General features: G+C 42.0%; 1 protein-coding gene across 1 annotated transcript; it reads left to right on the plus strand.

Annotated features, from left to right (window-relative positions):
- Window positions 1-54: 54 nt before the first annotated feature.
- Window positions 55-20,757, plus strand: PROSER1 (proline and serine rich 1). Its single transcript, XM_035108892.3, has 15 exons — window positions 55-183; window positions 2,531-2,697; window positions 2,998-3,105; window positions 3,930-3,995; window positions 5,715-5,783; window positions 6,760-6,854; window positions 7,186-7,279; window positions 8,201-8,311; window positions 9,277-9,360; window positions 10,361-10,439; window positions 11,731-11,826; window positions 12,300-12,344; window positions 15,336-17,022; window positions 17,859-18,006; window positions 19,091-20,757. Exons 3-15 carry the CDS (start codon window positions 3,061-3,063, stop codon window positions 19,220-19,222), a joined length of 2,751 nt encoding a protein of 916 aa, XP_034964783.2. The 5' UTR covers window positions 55-183; window positions 2,531-2,697; window positions 2,998-3,060; the 3' UTR covers window positions 19,223-20,757.
- Window positions 20,758-22,574: the final 1,817 nt, after the last annotated feature.

The following is a 22,574-nucleotide window of genomic DNA, read 5'->3' on the forward strand; positions in this document are numbered from 1 at the left end:
GCATCCACTCCGAACGGAGGGGCGGGAGGAAGAACTCTTATGGCGGTGACTGACAGGTGATGTCATCAGGAGGCGACGAGTCGCGAAGTTTGGCTCTGTGCGGTGGGGGCAGCTGGGGGTTGCGCGCGGGTTGCCTTGACGCCGGCCAGGGGCCGCTCCTCGCCTGCCGGGCCGCCGCGGATGGTAAGCCGAGCACCGGCTGGAGGGGTGCGGGGAAGGCGGGTGTCGAAGCGGCCCCGAGCCGTCCATAATTGGCGAGGAGGGCTTCGGGCCTGCCTGCGCCGCCTGCTTCGGGTGCTGCAGCCTTGAAGCAACGCCGGGCGCGGACTCCCGGAGCCGCTTCCCTCGGTCAGAGCGGCAGCCCCGAAGCACGTGTTTCCCAGGGGTAAACGCCGCTAAGTCCAGTGGGACTTACTGCCGAGTAAGCATGGCAAGGGTCGCCCTTCGAGATCTTGGTTAATCCGGAACCCGTCGTGCGAGCCCCCTCGGGATGGAGTTAAACCCCGTTGAACTCAGTGTGATTCAAGTCACAGCAAACGCGATACGTGTGTGAGCACGAGGTTTTGTTCAGGTTTATTCGAAAGCAAGTCCCCCTGGATTGGATTGAGGGGAGGCCGTGTGCCCTGAATGGCAGCCTTTAGCATAGGCGTTCAATGCAAGGCGGCTGCCTGATGTAGCCGTCTGTTTAAAGCCCATAATGCAGAAGCTGTTGGTGCTGGACTGGTGACGAGGGCAATTTTTCGCTTAGGTCATCAGAGGGACTTGTATATCGAATATGGGGAACTTCTGGACCCTGGAAGTAGTACCGGTAGGACTACGACTGGTCTTGTTCCTGGCTGTTGCCTTTGCTGGCTGCTGCTACTGGAACATGAAGCTGGAGGATATCTGGTTTCCCCTCCTTGCCCTACGGGAAGAAGCATTTGATTAGAGGATTCTGTTATCAGTTAGTTGTTCATCATAGAGACGATCCCTTGAAGCAGGTGTGCCGAAGAAGCTTGGTGATTTGCGACAGAGTGGCTCAGGTTATACTAGTGTGTGTTCACACCTGGTTGTGTTTGGATTTGGTTCAACTTGTTATTTTGAGGGTGGAATTCTGAAATGGTTTTAGTGAGAATGGTTGAATCAAACTAGGCTGCAATGAATACCATGCTGGAACAGATGGAATGTTGTGTTTAGTCTGTCCAGCTTGATGATAGAAGAAAGTGTAAAGAAGTGAGGTGGGGGGAGATTGAAGTAGCAGAATGGGCAGATTTTACTTCTCCCTGAATGTCTGGATATTGATGACCCACACTCTACATTAGCCCTCTGGAGTTTTGAATATCATCCTTGGCTATTGTAGAATTCCGTTCAAATATGATAAAACAATTTGTGCATTCAGTACACAGAAGCAAATATAAAATTGCATGTTATTTTATACAAACATGGGCTTCCGCAAGGAGGTCCTCAGCCTTGTTCAGCCTGCCACAAAACATCTCTGGAGTGTCAGGGGGACCCGACCCCCCAGTATTGAGGATGGTCACCCAGATCTCTGATGAGACATTGCAGGGGATGTGGAAAGCTGCGCATGGTCCCTCTTCAGTTACTCAGCCCAGGTTTCATTTAGTTACAGAGATAAATGGGGCATTGTGGAAGGGCATCAAGCCTTGGTGAGCTGGGAGGGATTGAAGGTGGTAAAGTTTTCAGCTTTTACCAGCAATCGCCAAGATATACCAAGGCTCTGTTTGCCTGGAAGTAAGCCTCATGAATTAGGACTTACTTTTGCATAGACAGGATTGTGTTATGAGACTGGAGTTCTGTAATCACTTAGTCAGGAATAAATTACATGGGCTTCGATCGGAGCCATTTTTGGATTGGGTTATAGGTGGAACTTTTAACAGACAGTAATGGTTTAGCTCTGTGCCCTAGCTATATTATAATATAATGACAAATATGGCGGCAAATGCCTTATCTTTAAGGATACAAAATTCCATAATTATGAGCACTTCAGATCTGTGCTTTCCTTTTTTAAAAAAGAGACAAATAGAGGATTTTGGGGAAAAAATGTTTCAGGTTGGATCCAAAGAAGTGTGAGGACACCCCCACTTGCACAATGGGACTTCCATAGATATTGCTCCCTGCAATCCCAAAAAGCTCATAAGGGTTTAAGGACCTTCTGAAATGGCAAGAAGTGGGGCTCAGGGTACTCACAGAATTTGGCGGCAACTTCCCTTGTATCAAGAAAAGAAGCATTCTGCACATGTTGGGTCCAAGTTATAGTACTATTTGAAACTGTTCTCTAGAATTTTGGAGTTCTTTAAAATACTAGAAAATATGTTTTATTCACATGTCCTAATTGCTTTTCTTTAAAGGTTCAGAATTTACTTGGACAGAGACTTCAATGTAGATCTGTTTTATGGAAAGTTGGATAGTATGTCACAGCATTTGACAACAGGAAATGTCACAAGCATGCCCAGTGTATTAAATAAACTTCCTTTAGGAGGTGTTAGCTTCTACTGAGTTCTGTTTTTTCTGTCTTTTGTATTCTACCTAGAAATGGACATCCTGAGGGCTCCATGGAGCGACATTGGCAGTGCATTAATGTTAAAATAAATAAAATATAGCTGCTGGCCATCTTGCTGCCAATCAGCATCATGCAGATTCTGTGTTGTGCATCTGAGTGAGTTCAAAGGAACTGCTGTTACATTTGAGAAGGCTTGGGTAAGTTGTTTTTTGACGGAAGGCTGCTCATTTTGTGACTGATTGAGGACGTTGTGTATTACCTTGAGCTTGAGGACAGTAACATGCCATTTTTCCATGCTGGGGCTAGGGAGGATAGGAAATATGGTTTCAATGAAAGAATGAATAAAGACTTTTGGAATTACCTTTGATGCAGATATTTCAGAAGTTGAGGCTCTCTCAATGTTAACAATTCCCCATTCTAGACTTAGTGATGAACTTCATGGTCAGTGAGGTGCACAGCGTGAGCAGGAATTCACATTTTGTTTTCTTTTTCAACAGAAGGCAATTCTGCAATAAAGAGTGTCTGGAACTGACAAAGGATTACATCTTGATAAAAGCAAAATGGATAAAAAAGCATTTGAGATGGTGCTTGATGAAATTAGAAAGGTAATTAGCGATTAAACCAATATAACTGAACAGCAGCGCAACTGTAAAAAAATGTAAAAACATTAGACTAGGGAACAAACTTAATATTGTGCAGATGTGTCTTCTATATTCTGTTGCAGGAGTTCTGTGTCTTTAACGTATAACATTTAAATAGCATATAATGTGCCTTCATATAAAACCAGAAATTCCCAGGATTTTAACAAGAACCCATTGGTCATTTTGTGGTTTCACACATCCCACCACTGCTTTGGTTTCCCTTACATTTTGATACTCAACAAAGCCCTACTCTGAGTAGAACCCTTGAAATTAATGAACCTAAGACAGTCATGTCCATTAACCTCAGTAGGCCGACTCTGAGCAAGGTCAGTGTTGTTTCTAAAGATACTTTAGTGAAACGAAAGCCTCATTTTTGATAGGACTTATTTCATACTAAGTATGTGTAGCATTGCAGAATTTATAGCAGGGATGAAGACCTTTTCCATTTTCTTATGGACAAAACCTCCAGGCACCACGTGCTTCTGGTGGGCAGAGCCACAGCCAAAACCTGGTGGGGTTGGGGGCAAAAGTGTGCAGAGCAACTGACTGATTCTTACTTTGTGCACTAGGTTACATTAAAGCCATGCAAACACACACACACACACACACACACACACACACACACACACACCATAATCTAGGGAAGCCAAAGGCAGCATCCAAGGAAGGTACAGAGAAGGCCTGGGCCTGTAGTGCGCCACCCTTGCTATATGCTCTGATTTCTGATAGTTTTATGCCTTCGTTATTATAGTTTTGCAAACTAACCTACTGTTTTTTGTGTTTCATAGGCTGTGTTGATGGAATACAAATTAAAAGCTATTGAATATGTACACGGGTACTTTTCTAGCGAACAGGTAATGCTGAAGAACAATTAAGTTGTGCAAAGCTCTGGAAAGTATGACAAGGCAACTGTCACTACAACAGGGGCTCTTCAGGTGTTGTTAGATTGTAACTCCCTTCATCTTTGGTAGTTGGCCATGCTGGCTGGAACTCTTGGGAGTTGGGAGTCCAACAATATCTGAAGGGCCACAGCTTCTTGATCTCTGTGCTGCAGCATGAACAATCCTGCGAAAGGTGCCTTGTTTTTCCTCTCGGCTTGGGAGAGTGAGATAAGTGTAAATGTTGAGTCCCCCCCCCCTCTAATTTAGGGCCCTATCCTGTGAAGCAAGAAAATAGTATATTTATGAAGCCTGATTCTGTGCTCTGCTGGGTATGGGTGAAGTTTATGCTCCAGTAGTGGGACCGGATCCTTACACCAGGGGTTCTCAGACTCTGTACTCACAATGCCCACTTGAGACAGCTGGAAATTACTGAAGTCCACCAGTCACAAAATGGTGGTGCAGGGCAAAGCCAGTCACAAGATGGAGTCAGTTTCTAAGCAGCTGTCAGTTACTGACATGGGTGGTTTCTGCAGGTATCTAATCCACCTATGGAAATGCCTAAATTCTTTACCACAGTTTTCTTTTCGTCAAGGAGCTTAGAAGATCAACTTTCTTCAAGTCATAATACTGTGAAGTTTTAGGTAGAATCTGCCGATTCAGAGGCCCTAAATGGAGAAGTCTTTTTCTTTCATATTTTTTCCCTTGTCCCCCGCAATGCCTCTTAAAATACCTTTCCTCATTTTCTGTAATTTCTTCTCCGTTTACGTTTGTACCGTATTCCCTCCCAACTGACAATTTCTTTCATTATTCCTAAATGTTCCTGTTAGATTCACTGCTTCCTGCTATTACAGCTTTCTTCTCTTCTCCCCTTTCTTTCTATTTTCAGTTTATTATTAATAAGAATCAATAAATATCTCACTTTCTGATTTCCTTCCACAACTCCTCTAGCCCTTTTCCCTCAGAGGATGGAGACCTTCCTTTCCTCCTCCTCCTGCCCCCCCCCCGGCACTGTCCAAAATGTTTTTCTCCCAGCCACCTAGCAGCATGCAAGGAGTCACTGATGCTGGCACTGGTCCAACCAAAAGGCTGTGGGATGGCATGGGGACAGGATAGGCAGACCAGTGAGGAGGCATTGGGCAGGCTGTAGCATCTGAGGTCCACTGTTTGAGAAGTACTGCCTTACAACAAGGCAGATGCTGCCATGAATGTAGCTGCATCTGCATTCAAATTTTGATTACAAAAAAATAGCTTATTAAACTGAGGTTTATGATTTGGATAACTTTGAAATTCTGTATCTAAAAATGTTTAATTGTGTGGTACTATTTTAGATTTTAATTTCGTCAAACTAGTTCACATCTATTTTTTAAAAATAAAATGTTTTCTTGGTTTACAAAGATATGTGCAATGTCTCTCATAACATTTTTACAAACCAGTTTCATTTGTTGAGACATTGGGAAGAAAAAGTGGAAAGAGGTAGATTGGGGTGGGGTGGGGTCGGGTGACGATGTTTCTATTTTGCTTAATATGTGTGGGGGTTTAGTTCACATCTATTAAAGAATCAACGAAAATCATTCTACAAAAGTTTCTGAGAAAACCTTTTTACTTCTAGCTACAAGTGATGTACAAATGTGTGCATTTGTTCAGCAACAGATTTTGCATGAGTGATGAACTGTCGGATTTCTTTCGTTGCAGATTGTTGAATTACTGAGGTACTTTTCTTGGGCTGAACCACAGTTAAAAGCAATGAAGGCATTACAACATGTACGTTTTTTCATTGAAGCAATGCATTTTGTTGAATTGCATTTCTCTGGTCTTATAGCCATAGTAGCATTTACTTGGTTTCCAGCAGCAGATTTGGATCGGACTGCTCATTTGTTTTATCACCACAGTCCTTAAAGATGATTTCAAATCCTGATTGTGCATGATTCTGACATGCTCACTTTGGGGGGGGGGCGTTTAGCCTCCCTGTTCAGCCAATGCTGTGTATTCCATCCTATTCTCCCTTCTTTGTAAAGACTAGCTCAGTCAGTATTGAATGTTTCAAGTACTGTGGCTTGTATCCACAGGATTTTTCCCTTCCACGCCTCTCCCCTGTGTCTGCCAACTTCTTCTCTGGATTTGAGAGGAGTGAGGGAGTTGCAGGCAAGTGTAAAAATTTGGCAGAGAATGGGATATGGGTGGGGAGGAAGGGGAAGTCCTGTTGCCAAAGCGATGCAACCTTTGTTGTGATCTCATGTACAATCTTCTGGTAGTTTGTGTGTGCTGTGGATCTACAGCTGGAAATAACATTATACTTGTAAACAGTCTGTTCTGCTACAGTATAGTGGTTAGACTTTCAGGTTCTCTACTGCCCTTTCATGCTATCATTATGAACAAAAGCCTTCTTCAACAAGCTGTTGAAGCGTTAGTCTGTACCCAGGTAGCCAACATTTAGTCTATCTGGAGGCTGCAGTTCCTGTCATCCCTGATCATTCCTTATGCAGGCTGGGACTGATGGGAGTTGCAGTGCAATATCAGGATGGGCACCATATCGGTTACCTTTGATTAGTCTGTGCACTCTGATCCATTTGCTGGTTGCCAAAAACTCAAAGATCTTTTTTTTCTTCATACAATTTATATACCACTTGATTGTTGTTGGTTTTTTTTATAAAAAAAACACCCTTAATGCGGTCATGTGAGCCTGCAACCAATGTACGTGAATAGGGATTGCTGAAACTTTCTTTTCTTTTCTTTCTAGAAAATGGTAGCTGTTTCTGCAGCAAAAGTGGTTAACATCCTGAACTGCTTCACTTTTAGCAAAGACAAGCTTATTGCACTAGAACTGTTGGCTTCGTAAGTATTGGCTGTTGATTAGCATTCCATGCAGACTCTTAGCGTTAGTACTAGCATATGTCCTCTAGGTGTTTTGGTTTGATGGAGGCTTGAATGGTTAAGATCCTTGTCCTCATGGGCTGTGACTGGGGGGTATTTTCTTGCACTGATAGCTTGTTTGTGTGTGTATATTTGTACAGTACTGGTCTATCTCCTTCCTGTTCAAATTAGCTTTGTTGTTATGATTATGCTGCTGAGGAATATTAAGTAGCACAACAAGCTCTGATAAATACTATTGACGGTATGCATGAGAGCCACTAACAGTTTCTAAACACATTGCTTCATTTTATAGCAATATTATTGATGCTCAGAATTACCGCCTTATTGAAGATCTCTTCAGAACTAGCATGTCTGAGAAGAAGAGATGCAGGAGAATTCTTGAACAGGTATTTCCGCATGGCTGCATTCATGAAAACTTTGAAGCGCATAGGGACAAAAGTGCATAGTTTTGGAGGTTTTCAGGACTTTGCATGATATTGTATGTATCTCCTCAATACAAAGAGATTGAGTCTCTGGAGAAATTGAGACTTCTCTGCAAGTTTTGCATTCTCCCTTGAATGTATAATTTGCCCTTGTATTGTCAGTTTGCTCTGCTGCTACTGTGGGGCTGTGGTTCTTTGTTTTAGATCTGTCTGTGGATTTTAAAAGATGCACTACCTCAGTTGCACAAACAAGTATGAGGTAGCTCTATGAGGCATTTCATTGACTGGTCCCATGATGTGTAGGAATTTTACCTTTGGGCCAAGTTTATGACTTACCCAGTCACAAACACAGCCTATTATAATCTGGAACGCAATACATTGCTGTAATAATAGGAAAGTCAAATAATAAATGCTCATGTGTGAGATCATTCAAAGCAAACAGCTGCAAAAAGCTTAAGGTTTCTCCAGAGCATCTCAGAACATCTCTTCAAAATCCCTATTATGAAACTGCTGCACCACGTGACCTTTCCCCCAGGGAGAAGGCCCATGCTTAGTGCAGGCTTTCCACCTAAGGATTATGCTAATCCCAGTCCCTGGTGCAAAAAGATGTTCCACTGGGTTATGTCCACTGGGCCATCATCACCCAGCTCTGCTCTAAGGGAATTATCACTAAGGGAATTATCAGGCCTTAGAGAAGGAATGGAGAGGCAGTGGCTTGCGAGAACAAGCCGTCTGGGCTGTACTGAAATGTTCATGATGCCCTTGGAATATGATAGCTTGACCTTTACATCCAATCTTATGTATTCATAAAACATGCTATTTTGCCACCACTCAAAATAGTTGTGTCGGAATCTAATGCTGCCCTTTGTTTTATTTATATTGCAGGCTTCCAAAGCAGGGTGTAAAGCACCTCACGCTATGATATCTTCCTGTGGCATGATTCCAGGAAACCCTTACCCAAAAGGAAAGCCCAGCCGCATAAATGGAATTTTCCCGGTATGATCTTACTGAATATACTGTCATTTTCAGTTTGGGGATTAGTGGTGGAATATAAAAGTAGCGCTGCTGCAATAAATTGCCTACAAAAATGAAAGAATAACAGCAAGGCTGTTTTCATCAGTATTGGACAAATAATAAAAAGAACATTTTGTTAAAAAGAGAATGTAATTCCTAATTTGTTTCTCTTTAGTTAAAACAACAACAACAAACAGGCCTCATTATAGAGAAACATATACTACTTGGAATGACTAAATTCTACTTGGAATAACTGGTTTTGAAGAAGAAAATATCCAGTTCCTGTTAAAAGCATAAAACCCAAAAATCACTCCAATAGTAGTTCTCTTGAGAAGAATTGCACATATATTCTCCCACCATGCAAAGGGGGAGCCGTGCCATGCCCTCAGCGTTGGGCATGACCAGTAGCACCTCCCACTTGCGCCTGCTTACTTAAAGGGCAAGTGGCTATGGGAAAGGGGCTGTTGCACATTTAGTTGTGTGCATCATGGCATCCTTGCAGCCTGGACCCCTGCATGATCAGAGTACTCCAGGTTGCATCAATTTATTGTAAAGTTTTGTGGAACCCCTGTGGGATGCTTGTGGAACCACAGGACCCTGGTTGAAACCACTGCCTTAGAACGTGTGGTCTGAAACTTCACTCTGAAAGCATGTTTACTCAGAAACCGTTCTACTGTATTCAATGGGTTTACTTCTAATTGAATGTATCGGATTGTAGCCTTAGTTGCTTAGATATCACAGAAAATCTTAATTTATTCTGGTGAAGCTGCCTTTCATGGTCCAGTGGGGACTTTTTCCTGATAGTGGGTGATAGATAGGATATACTTAGAGTAGCTCTAACTGTAGCTCTAATCTCTTACAAATGCCCCTGTGCTTTCTGTAACCCACATTTGCTTTCCACACAGTAGAGAGCTTGGTCTTTAATAGTGGGTCCTCCTTTTTTCCAGGGGTCACCTGTCAAAAAGGAGAATGAAGACTACACTAATGAAGGCAAGGGAATAGCAGCTCGTATCCTTGGACCATCCAAACCAGTAGGTCTACAAAATTACATTTTTATAAGCTTCATTATTTGGGTTGCTCCTGTTGTTGAAAACAGAACAGAGTTACTTGGGAGAGAAATAACAGCAGGGTAAAAATGGGGCAAGAACAAAAAGGGACCGTAATAAATATACAGTAGTTTAAAAGAATGACTTCTGCCTGCTTACAATGTAAAGTTTGGTGGTTTGTTTTTTTAAGAAAGGAGAAAAGGAGGTGGTAAAGATAAGTTTCCAAATACTCTTTGAATGCAATGAAGGAGAAGAATCAGTGATAGTCCATTGTATCCACAGCTGAACGAATGTCACGGAGCTAGCATAAGCTGACTACTTCTTCCCTGGCCACCCCCCGAAAATGCTCCGTTGGAGGTTAGGGGACCATCATGAATTATGTGGTGGAAGAAGAGGAGATTCCAGAAAAAAACGAGCAGAGACCTCTTGGATTACTGGTCCATCTAGTTCAGTTCTGTCTGCAGTGACTGGTACTGGCCCTCAAGAGTTTCAGACAGGAATCTTTCCCAGTCCTACCTGAAGACTGCAAAAAGAGTTGAATCTTAGACCTTTTGCATCCAAAGCATGTGATCTCTTTCCTACAGTTGGCAAGATCAGAAATTCCTGAGTTCAGTTGATTTGTTCATAGCAGAAGGGTAGTGACTCAAGAAGTCTTAAATGTATCTGAGAGAAGGTTTTCCACCATAGAGATGAAAGGCAGATAAGCCATATGAATTTGCTGGTTATTGGGGCATGTTAAAGGCAAACTACAGTGTAGGCAGTAGGCTTCCAATGCAGAAGTCGAAACCAAGTAAGAAAGCCTGTGAAAATGGTCAGCTGGAATTTTGAGAACTGAGCAAAATGCACTTCCCTTCGAAATATTTTAATAGTGAAAAAAGCAATATATAATTTCTGCTACAAAATGAGGGGGGAATTTATCGTTGCCTTTGCAGTAGATTAATGTGTAAATGTTCAGTTTTGACAAACTCTTGTCCCTCTTGTTTAGGCCCCAGCAACATACAATCCACACAAGCCTGTTCCTTATCCTATCCCTCCTTGTCGGCCACATGCAACCATTGCACCAAGTAAGCCCATCATTCCTGTTTGTTTTCTGTGATCATTTCCCCTTTACACTGTGGAAGAATGTTCACAATCTCGATACGCAATACTCTCAGTTATTTTCTTAAATATATGCTTCAGATTTAACTGTTTACACTATTTGCATGATGAAGTAAAATTCAATGACTTTCGTAGCTCTCCTCTAAATTTTGTCCAGCTTGTTAATGTCCTTCAGTTGTGATGTTTGCAGCTCAAAACAATTCTCCATAGATATTTCTATACCTGCTGAGTCTTGGAGCTGATTATCCAACTCGTTTCTGCTTCCTAATCACCCTAAAACAATCCCTTATGCATACGTTATTGACTCTTAATGAGTAATTAAACTGAAAGAATTGTTCCTGCTTTGTTTTTTGAAAAATCAGGAGCAGTGAAAGAAAAATGAGATTACTGAAATATTGGGGTGCAGTTGCTTGAGGGGTTTGGACACTTTGGTGGGAGAGCAGAAATCCACTTTGCTGCTAGTGCTTGACACCTTATACCTGCCTTTTCATAGTTTCTAATCTCAAATGTGGGGAATTTCAGCTGAATACTTAATGACACTTTAATCTGTTAAAGGAATACTGAAAGTGCAGGATTTTTTTTTTGCAGGGGGTGGGGAGTTGATGTAACCTTTTAAATTAACTAAACGATAATGGAATATGTGGTACAGTATGCGAAAACTAATAAAAATTAATTAAAAATAAATTAATTAACTAAACGCTAAATTAGTTTAGCGTTGAAAGCTCAGGATTCTGTGACTGCTTGAGAATTCAGTGTAAGGTGATGCAGTTTCAACCGTTCAAACAACTAGCTATATTTATTTCTTCATTTAAAACAACTGCCTTCTTTCACAAAGCGAATTCAAGGTTTACATAAGAGTATATCATACCGGAAGTAAAAAAAAATAGAGTATCAACTTAAAATATTATCAGATATATCCGCTATGGAGGTAAACATTCCTAAAATAACATAACAGGGTTAAGAAAGCAATGAACAAGCCTTTCAGAACAGCCGTGTCTCTGCCAGGCATTTACAACAACAAAGTGTTGGGATCTGATGAACCTCTTTTGAGAGGATGCTTCCTGAAGTGTGTGCCTCTGCCTGCTCCAGGTAGCTGCCCACCATATCTCATTGGCAGTGATATCTGGAGCAAACATAGGAAAGAACTTATGGAAGAAGGCAGCCCTTTAGGAATTGAGTAACTGATATGCTGTTTGAAGATGATCCGTGAAACTTCATTACCTCATCTTTGTTTGCCTTCCGTTTTCTTTTACTTAGGTGCTTACAACAATGCTGGTCTTGTTCCACTGGCCAATGTCATAGCTCCAGGCTTGCCAGCTCCACCACCATATGCTTCTAGTCATGTAGGAACAGGTAAAGCAAGAACCCTACGAAAGCCCTGTGTGTCTTGGTTACACACCAGCGTCACCAATCGGTGGGAGAGTTTGTGCCGATGTCTTGGGCCGCAAGCCTGCTCTTGACAACTAGCAAGTCACTGTCAGGCTCCCTCCCTCCCAGTAATAGTTTCTGCAGGGTGGGAAGCGTGAAGAGATTTGCTTCAGAATGGGCTTGGGCAGGGGTAGCCACCATAATCCCATCCAAGTGTTGTTGGACTACAGCTCCCATCATCCATGACCATTGGTCACGCTGGCTGGGGCTGATGGGAGTTGTAGTCGGCTTGTCACAGGAGTGAGAGGAGTGGCCTGGGGTGGAGGGGAAGGCCTCCCATCTCTCAAGGCATGATGATCGTTACAATGAAAACAATGAAAGGGAGCTGTTTTTTTTTAACAACTTGGTAGTCTCAACAGAATTCTGTTTTCACCTCATTAATTATGTTCTTTATGTAGAAAATGGAGAACTTTCCAATCCGACAAAATCTTCCCAAAGCCAAGGTAAGCTGTCCACTTGCAGAGACAAGCTGTAGCTCTAGAAACTTAAATGTTTGTGAGGATGATAAACATTATTAATTCTGCTGAGTGCTGCTTTTAAAATAAATAAATAAATAAATCCATTTGTGTTTGAATAGCAGCAACTGTTAAGGTAAGCAACTTACTATGCTCCTGAGTGTTTGGTTTTTTTTAACCAGTTGCTTAGAATTTCTTTTTCTGATGCTATATCTAAACCAGCACTAAATTCATAAGTATATGTCATGCTGAGGTACAGAAAAAAATAAGTACCTTTCTTAGCCCAAATTGTTAAATACATAGAACTCTGGCATGTGAAAAAAATCACTGCTATTGTCTATACTTGCTCAATTTTGATTCAATAATATTTAATTAAAACCTATCATCTGGTTTTGAGCACTGTTGAATAATTACAACGGAAGCACTTCAGATCCTATGTTTCTATGTATAATTTGGTGGTCCCTGTGAGTGAACTTAGATTCATTGATAATAGTGAATTCTAAATACATAATGGAATAGACAATAAACATGGACCCTAAAGCGGTATTGTGTTAACATTTTGCAATATTTGAGGGTGGGGGAGGAGGTGATTTTTACAGTTCAACCCATAAGTTAAAAGTATTTATCACAAGGGGACAAAAAAAACATGCTGCTACTAGTACCCAGTTGAATTTCTTATATTTAATTTAGGTAGGAGCTTCAAGTTTCTTCCCTTCCCAGGAAATGCTAATAGCCTCATTTCAACTTAATCACTTTTGGTTTAACAGGAAATAAACATTGGGGGGTGGGGTGGGGAAAAGTTTGCATAAAACATTTACCTTCCAGACAGTAATATAAGCTACTTCCTCTTTGATTTGTTACTCCCAAAGCCCTTTACTGTGGTTGAAGCTCGTGTATTTCATGAGCTTGGGGCACAGTGCTGCTTTGCATGTTATCTCAAAACTCAGTGGTAACCATTCAACATACGATGTGGTACAAAAAAAGACTCTGGAACACCAGGTTGGTGAGGGCAGAACCTGCTCCCTACAACCTGAACAGCAGCCTGTACTATAGCATTTCACTTACTGCCAGAGAAGCAAATGGCTGCTATTGTCATCTTTGGCAGAGAAATAGCAAGGTACACAACTGAGATCAGGCCAAATCTACTGAAGTCTCCATTTTTACACAATGAGTGAGCACATTGAGTCTCCATGCCTGGAGTGGAGAGTCTGTAGTGGCTTCCATGCATAACTAGTTCTGCTCCCTGTGCTCCCACCCTCATGAATGTCAGCAGTTTTGATGCTACCAAAGCAAACTTCAACTAATGTACAACGTTTTTGACATAGCCTTGCAGGAAAATTGGAAAGCATTGGTGACAGCAATAGCTGCAATTGCTTAGTAAGATTGCTATAAAGAAAGAGAAGTTGCTTGCTTTTTCTCCCTGTTTAGCAGAACTAGTCAAAGGTATGTTTCATCACCTAGTTGCTTATCAACTACTGCAGCACTTTTACCCAGAACTAATGGCCAGCTCCCTATCTTCATCCCCACTATGCTTTTTCATGTAATATTGTTTTTCCTTTCCTATTACAACCCCCAAATTTCTCAAGTGTCGTGAGTGCAGCATGACGACTTAGGACTTTTGAGTGCCTTCTGCAAGCGATTCTACTTTCAATAGTATTATGTGGAATTTAGTAACTGAAATTAGGTTTGTGCATCTATTTAAAATACTTATAATTTGCTCGTCATCTAAATGATCCCAGAGCACTTCACAGCACACATTTTGCTCTTAATAAAACACAAAACTTGCTTGAAAAAGTGTGTTCAGATTAAATTCGCTGCCATGCATCCTCAAAAATTGCTATCCTGACAAATTCTGCTTAACCATAGAAAGTGGAGAGGACACCTATTCCCAGGGAGAGAAGGAGATTCAATGAAGCACAAGTGTCCCTAAGGCTGCCTCCTAATTTATTAACAATAGTTAATAAGGAGTGGTATTATGTCTGCCCCAGCCTTGTCTTGAAAAGCTAGGATTTTGAAGTAAGGGAATGCATATTGTATGCCTACAGCAGGTCTTGGGAACCTTTGACCCTCCAGATGCTACCAGACTACAACTCGCATCATCCGTAAGCATTGGCCAATGGCCATGCTGTGTGGGGTTGATGTACAATAACTGGAGGCCGAAAGGTTCACCAGCCCTGGCCTAAAGGAAATCAATAAGTTGTATATGAATGTATTCATTTGCATTCCTCCTTTTAGTCCTGATATGTAAGGCTAGCTAGACACTGGAAGGTACAGCAACAGGAAATACAGACAAATGAGGGACCACTGACAAGATATTGCTGGGTGACAGTACCTGGGATAGCAGGAAAAAGATGGGCCAATATATATTATGGCATGATCACTTCCTAAACATAAGAACTCCTTGCAGACTCTGCCTGTATTTCTGAAAATATTTTTAGAAAAAAGATGGCTAAACATAATTTTAAAACTAAGGTAGTCTGAAATCCAGCTATTTCTGGTACTAAGAATAAAATGTGTTGTGAATAATTTTGCTCTTCTAATGAAGCTAGTTCAAAAGGTCAGGGCTTACTGCTCAGTACTATTCCTGCTTGCTAGTGTCTGGCAACATATGTGGTAATCTATCCAATATTTATTATATGCATAGGAGAAAAATGAACTTCATATTTGGTAAAACAAATGAATGATGGGCATTAATTTTTTAAACAGCCATGTAGTTAAACTGACAGCAGCAATCATGGAATATGAAATTGAAACTGGTATTTATATTTGCTTGTCTTACAGTTATTCTTTAACAATGCAAAGAACAATAAATGAGCTAGTGTTTTGTGTCTCATTTTGCATACCATTTTACTTCTTGCAAGTTATGGTGGTAGCATCTTTTATTTTGCTGTTGTGTAAACTGTGTTACAATGCTTTCATGTTGAATACAAACATTTCTGCTAGTTTCCAAGAATTCTTACTGGTTTTGTTTCTTTCCAGCTTTTGCTACACAAACGAATCATCTCTTTACACCTCATGGTTCTAACCCTGCTGCTACTCCAGCCCCAACCCCATCATCTGTTAAGGCAATAAGCCACTCGTCGGCACTTGCATCGCCAATCATCCCAGGGATAAGCATGTCCACCCCTGTCCTTCCTGCCTTCTCTGGGCAGGTTATCTCTTCGGTCCACCCATCACAGCCATCGACTCCAACCCCTACTGTCATCAAATCCCATTCGCTGCCTGGTGTTCCTGCCACATCTGCTCATTGTGCCACCTCTGCTCCCCTCCCTTCAACTTTTTCTGGGCTGGCTTCCGTGCTCTCTGCCACAGCAGCTCCGCAAGGGCTCTCCACGTCATGTGCCACTCCTGTACCAAGCGAAGCTTTTGCATCTGCTTCTACACCATTTGCCAGCCTGCCCTTTTCCGCCGCATCTGTCACTGCCTCAGCTAATAACCCTAATTCATTGTCATCTGCTTTTGCTGGCCTTCCTTTGTCCTTGACACCCACCCCTCAAGGGATAGCTAGTCCTCTTCCATCCACCATTGCTGGTTCTCCTGCCACTAGCCTGCCTTGCCCACTTAACTTGCCTAACCCACTCCTGTCAGTCTTGAAGGGATTCCTGTCTGTAAACGATAGCTCAATAATTAATTCGGCTGAGCTTGCCTCTCTATCTGGTCTTGCCAGCCAGAATTCTGAAGCCCCCTCTTCGTCCGGTAACAAATGTTACACTCCAACTGCTACCTCTGCCCTCCAGCACCCTTCCACTTCAGGGCTGCCCATTTTCCCAGGGCTTCCATCTCAGCCTGGGGTTAACAATAGCGCAACTCCCCCAACGCAGTCCCCATTAACTGCAGGGCCGTCGTCCATTATGCCCATCAGTTGTGTTTCCTCAGCTGCTCACGCACATTGCCCAAGCCCTGCTAATCCCGAACAGCAGGCCTCATCCACACCAGCCGCCACACCAATTCCTGCACTGGTCAAAACTGAGCCCACCAGCCCTACAATTTCAGGTTTCAAAGGCCCTTCCCATTCTTCCGGACCTTCTCATAGCACTTCAGGCTTGTCAGCACTTGGCCATGCATATACCTCCACTAGTTCTTTGCCAGGCAGTTCCCTGAATCCAGCACTCTCTAGCCTCTCCTCCTTGAGCTCCTCTCTCAACAGCTCTCCTTCCATTGCCCCACATGGCTCATCTGCTCCAATAGCCCCAGTATATAATGCACTTCCTCCATTCACTTCACTGGCCAGCAGTTTTGCTTTTGCCGGCAACCCAGCACTTACCCCAACGGGGTCTCTCTTGCCCATTCCACCTACGACTACGTCAGGCATTCCTGCCCCCCATGTGAGCTCTGCGACCAGTGCCCTCCCGACGCTCATCGCTTCAGCGGCTGCTCCAGCTCCACCATTCCCCCTTAACTTGTGCAGCGCCGTCCCTTCGCTGTTTTCTGTTCCTCAAGTACCTCTAGGCTCATGCAGCTCATCCTTCCCTCCTTTCCCTGTCTCTAACACTCCCTCTGTCACTCCTGCTCTCCCTTCTTTCCCTGGGCTCCAGGCATCTTCTACAGTAGCAGCAGTTGCACCACTGCCGGCAGCTGCCACAGCCCCATCTCCGGCTCCAGTGCTGCCAGGGTTTGCCTCGGCCTTTAGCTCAAACTTCAACTCTGCACTTGTTGCACAGGCCGGGTACGTTGTTGCTCCAAGAGGTCAGGGGGTCTCTTTGGCAAATTGTTGATTATCTTTAATGGTGGTTGTGAAGTTCTAAACGTAAGGATAATGAAGTATGGATAACTTGTTTTGAATACCCCTTTTCTTAGCTCTCTGTGTTGCAGGCTGAATTTTTCAACACGGGCAGAGACCTGTTTATAAGTTTGTAATTTCCTTTAAACCTACCCTACTAACTTGATAAGTACTGAATGTCTTCCTGCTAGAGGATATATGGCTCTTAAATTTGTACTAGGCTCCCTGAGCGAATTCCTAAAGTAAGAACCAACATATATCGCACTGGGCTGTATTTTACACATATCTGTTGTCTGAGGTAATCAAACTCCAAATACCAGACATTGGCAAAACAATTTCCACATGCAAAACCCCTCTTGGCAAAATGATAACTTGTCTATTCAGTGCTTGAGCACACAAACTAAATTTGTGCATACGGTATTTATATTGTAAGAGTAATATGCCACATAGTGCTAAGGTGAACATTCAGTTTGAGCAAGGCTTTCTCCTCGCACAATCAGATGTTCTTCCCTACCTCTTATCCCCCTAAATTGGTTCTGAGGGTTCCCTCAACCCCCCAGAGCAGATTTGGGGAAATCATGGGATGTGCAGGGGAAAGAGAGGAGGGAACATCCTGTTTTGCTAGCTAGTGCCAATCCTTGCACTAATGCAACTATTTAGTTGTATATGACCTTATGATCATAGCATAGAATCTAATCACTTTAAAACACTTTGGAATTTTGTATATTTAATTGTTGCTGCGGTGTCTGGAGTTTAACATGTTCTACCTCTGATTATTTTAGCCTGACTTCTGGGCTTCAGGCCCCTGGAAATACAGTTTTCCCTGGACTCCTCTCTCTTCCTGGCATCCCTGGACTTGCCCAGAGTGCTACACAGTCTTCCCTGCAGGAACTTCAGCACAGTGCAGCTGCACAGTCTGCATTACTGCAGGTACAGAACATAAAAGGAAGATGTAGGCACTTTCTGAATTGGTAACAAAGGACAAGGAAACTGCAAGAACTCCATGCTAAAGGTTCCAATGCCTGCAATGATAATCCATTAAGGAAATGTCTGCAAACGTATATGCATGCTTTATTGTGGTTAGACTAGAACTTGGTACTAGATTATAGGAACTAGGGAAGGAAAATCTGGGCTCATTTTATATTAGTAGAGTGGAGTCAGAGGGGCTTATTGCAAGAATCTTAGTCCCCAGACTCAAATATGCCATCCAGATGTCTTTTAAGCCTTTTGTAGTTAACTAACCACTTCTAACAGGTTTCTTCCATAACCATGAGGATAAAGCGTGCTATTAAAATGAAAGTGCCCCCCCTCCGGATTTTATGACAACTGATAATTACAGGTCCTGTAATGCTTGCAATTTATGCCTCAGTATGCATCACCCGCGATGGGCTGAGCTTCCGAAGCTCGGTCCCAGCTCCTGCCAACCTAGCAGTTCGAAAGCACGAAGTGCAAGTAGATAAATAGGTATGGCTAGAGCGGGAAGGTAAATGGCGTTTCCGTGTGCTGCTCTGGTTCGCCAGAAGCGGCTTTGTCATGCTTGGCCACATGACCTGGAAGCTGTACACCGGCTCCCTCGGCCAATAACACGAGATGAGCACCGCAACCCCAGAGTCGGTCACGACTGGTCAGGGGTACCTTTACCTTTATGCATCACACAAAACATTCATTTACTTTCTAAGTGTTTATATCCTGCTTCATCCCTTGCGCAGGACAGCTAATAGCAAAACTGCCAATCCAACTCAATTAAAATTCTAAATGAGTGAAATTTATGTTTTCAGGGTTGGGAGAGTCTGAAAATGCAAAATAAGTTTATTCAAAGATGTAGATCATTTTGTTTGCCAATAAATTAGTTTAAGGCAATCTTCCGTAATCATCCTTATTTAGAAATTATAAATTTTGCGTAAACTAAATAGGTTAAGAACCAAGTGTGCAAATATAGACAAACTAACAGGAGCAAGGGCCCTGCTTGTGGTCTTCTTTTAAATATACTGTTTTGTTTTGTTTTTCTTTAAAGGCACACACTGCGTCTGCTCTGGAGAACTATGCATCCCAACCAGATGGTTTTACTACATATCCCCCAGCACCAGGAACACCTGGAGCCCCCTTTTCCTTACAGGCAAGTCTTCCCCAGAGTGGATGGCAATAAAGAGCATATTTTTCACCTGCAGAGAAACCGCTCCTTGAAGAAAGCAGTGATGGCTTGGCAAAGTCCCTGATGATGCTTCCATTGAAGGCTTTGGGGGGTGGGCAAGGAAGGGATACATGAACTTCCGTGTGTAGCACTCAAGAGGAAGAGAAGAGGATTCAACGTAGCTGTTATTTCCAGGCTACAAAAAACTGGACTATTTTTTAAAAAAACTTTTTATCAGTAATACAAAGCACTGACAATTTTCTATTCCCTTGTAAGTAGATGAGGTTGAGAGCGTTTGGACCCTCATAGGATCTTTTAAAAATGCAGATATTATTGATCCTTCTTTTAAACTAATAATTTGCTGTGGTATTCGTGTCACACGTTCTCAGGATTTATTCTCTGCAATGCATGTTGTATGTGTATTTGATAAAATGGAAATGTAGATCAGGCTCCCTCTTCGCACATGCTCAGACACCCCACTCTCTTCAAGTATTAGGTCTTGTGTGTCTGCGAAGCACTATTCATTGTCACCCTCTGATCTCATGCCTATTTTATTATTTTTATTGCCTTTCCCATCCAGGTCCACTCAGATATTTGTCACTGGAGGTAGTAATATTTATCAACATGAGCTTATTCTTTACACCTGCATGCATCCTACCATCTATCAGTATTTTTTCACTTTTCTAGGATGCCAGGAACACTGCTATATATAGGTATATTGGGTTTAAAAAAACCACAAAACTTTATGCAAGACCAGATTTGAGAGTACAATTCTTTTAGGTCATGTAAGAGATCATGGTTTGCATTCTGTAATTAACTTGTATTTTGTGTCCCATTCATGGTAATGACTCCAATACATCAATTATGTATCAAATTTTGCCTAAAATGTCGAAGACCTGCTGATTTGTGAACCAGGTTTCCTTTTTCCTTTTTTTTTTTTGGCTGGGGTGGGGTGGGGTGGGGAGTAAGAAGAGAACTAGCTTATAATGCTGTACTGTGGATAATGAATTCTGTGGTTAAATTCTGAAAATGTAAATCTATGAAATATATACACAAAATAAGAATTGTACAAATGACTGAAACCGGGTTTTGCTTCCCCCAATTACACTCCAGGTTACAGATGCCAATAAAAGACAAAAAGTTTAAAGAGTTTCCATCTCTAGCTAGGAATTATGCAACACAAAATAGGCTCTTGCTATATTAATGAAGTGCTCTATACTGTTTAGCGTCTATAGCAATGAGTAGAAAAAGCCACAATATTATATCTTTTGATCATGTTCTAGGACTACAGTAGAGATGATACTTGATTTTGTGTTTTTAATGTGAACTCTAGGTAAGAATATCTTGCTGTGCATAGCTTAACATCCCTTTTTTCTAAAGATGGGAGTCTACTGGAAGGTAGAGGCTTTCCACAAATGAACAGGCATGAAGAACACTAATGTGTGTGTATATATATCTGTATTTTTATAAACTTTTTTTAAAAAATAAAATGTGTAGCAATGGTATACAAGTTTCTAAAGTAGACTTGAATAAAAAAAAACTTTACAAAACTTATGTCTTACATAAACAAATCCATGTGAGGTGATTTAATTTAACACAAATGGTGTGTACTGTATATAGCTTTTGAGACAGCAGGGCCCCTGTAAAACACAGAAATTCATTGTAGAGTATTGAAAAGAGAGGAGCTTGAAGAGGTGAGCTTCTGAATACTTTGTGGAGGTAAGTGCCTGGACTGGACTGGATTGAATGGAGTGAAATTTTATGGGCTGTGTGGAGCAGCCACTGCTGAGATTTTAACAATCTCCAACAGCTGAAATATTTCAGGGTACAAAATATTCCACATTTTGAAGGAGAGAGATAGAAATATCCCAAGCTTTTCTTTTAATTGTAGCATATGTAACAAGCCTCAGCTTCAGGATCTGTTGCCTAAAATGATCAGATCCTGAAGCTGAGGCTCCAATACTTTGGCCACCTCATGAGAAGAGAAGACTCCCTGGAAAAGACCCTGATGTTGGGAAAGATGGAGGGCACAAGGAGAAGGGGACAACAGAGGACAAGTTGGTTGGACAGTGTTCTCAAAGCTACCAACATGAGTGACCAAACTGTGGGAGGCAGTGCAAGACAGGAGTGCCTGACGTGCTCTGGTCCATGGGGGTCAGACTAAACAACAACATGTAACAAGCCATTTTCTGGGTGATGTGGAACTACCCTTACACTCATGATCTCCATTTTAAGAGATGTAAGAAGGTTCGTTCTTTAGATCATGGTTACTAGAAGAGTACATTGGACTACATTGTAGAGAGAAATAATGCTGCTTTTAAACAGCAGAGAAAATTAGAATTGAGGACTACAAAACAACTCTAGGTGAGTAATGCATTTCTAGAATACCCAGGAATCTTGAATTTAGAATGCACAATTTCCCTGGTTACTTAGCCTTCCCAATACAACATATGGGCAACATTTTGTTGCCCATATGGACAAATGAACAGATTATAAGCCATATAGCCATCCTCTGTAACTCTACCCCCAGTTCCTCTCTTTGCCTCTCCAAAGAATTGAGGGTTTCTTCCATTAATTCAAAGTCTAATTCAAAGTCTATTTGTGGAATCACTGGGACCTTAGAGGGAAGGGCGGGTAATACATTGTACAGTGGTACCTTGGTTTACGAACTTAATCCGTTCCAGAAGTCCGTTCTTAAACCAAAGCGTTCTTTAACCAAGGTGTGCTTTCCATAGCAGCAGGGGACTCAATTTACAAATGGAACACACTCAACAGGAAGCAAAACATGTTCTTATTCCAAGGCAAAGTTCACAAACCAAAACACCTACTTCCGGGTTTGCAGCGTTCTTAATCCAAGTTGTTCATAAACTAAGCTGTTCTTAAACCAAGGTACCACTGTAATAATAATAAGCTTGTATTAATCGTGGGCTTATTTTGCAGGTTTTATTAGCAGTATCTCCCAAATAAACGAATAAAATCTCAGATCCATGGTCAATGTCCCATAGTATTTAAATTCCACACTTGGACATGAAAAATAGTGACTGCAAGCTATCACTGCTGCCTTCTGCTTGACATCTGTTGCCTTGAATACAAGATTTCTGTAGAGAATTTTAAGCATAAATTGTATACACTTGGTTCTATCAAGTGCGTCCTTTGTTTGAATAAAGGAAAAGCTCTTTTAAAAAAAATTATTTATTTTTTGGGGGCTCAGGGCAGACCATAAGACCTGCATCAGCAAGTTAGTATTCATAGGAGGCTGGGGAAGAGTGACCATCATTGCCCTCCCCAACATTTCTCTTCTCTTGCTGTCAGCCTCCTCTGGAGTAAAGGATAGGGGAGCCAGGTTGTAGATGTCACCTAACCTGGC

This window comes from Zootoca vivipara, chromosome 1 (genome assembly GCF_965207765.1).
Source record: "Zootoca vivipara chromosome 1, rZooViv2.hap1.1, whole genome shotgun sequence".
NCBI classification, from domain to species: domain Eukaryota; kingdom Metazoa; phylum Chordata; class Lepidosauria; order Squamata; family Lacertidae; genus Zootoca; species Zootoca vivipara.

Excerpts from the sequence above, each read along its gene's own strand:
- PROSER1 (XM_035108892.3), top strand. The coding sequence starts at position 3,061 with ATGGATAAAAAAGCATTTGAGATGGTGCTTGATGAAATTAGAAAG. Across the intron at positions 3,996-5,714 it reads GGTACTTTTCTAGCGAACAG|ATTGTTGAATTACTGAGGTA; the intron begins GTAATGCTGAAG and ends CTTTCGTTGCAG. Across the intron at positions 17,023-17,858 it reads GCACTTGTTGCACAGGCCGG|CCTGACTTCTGGGCTTCAGG; the intron begins GTACGTTGTTGC and ends TGATTATTTTAG.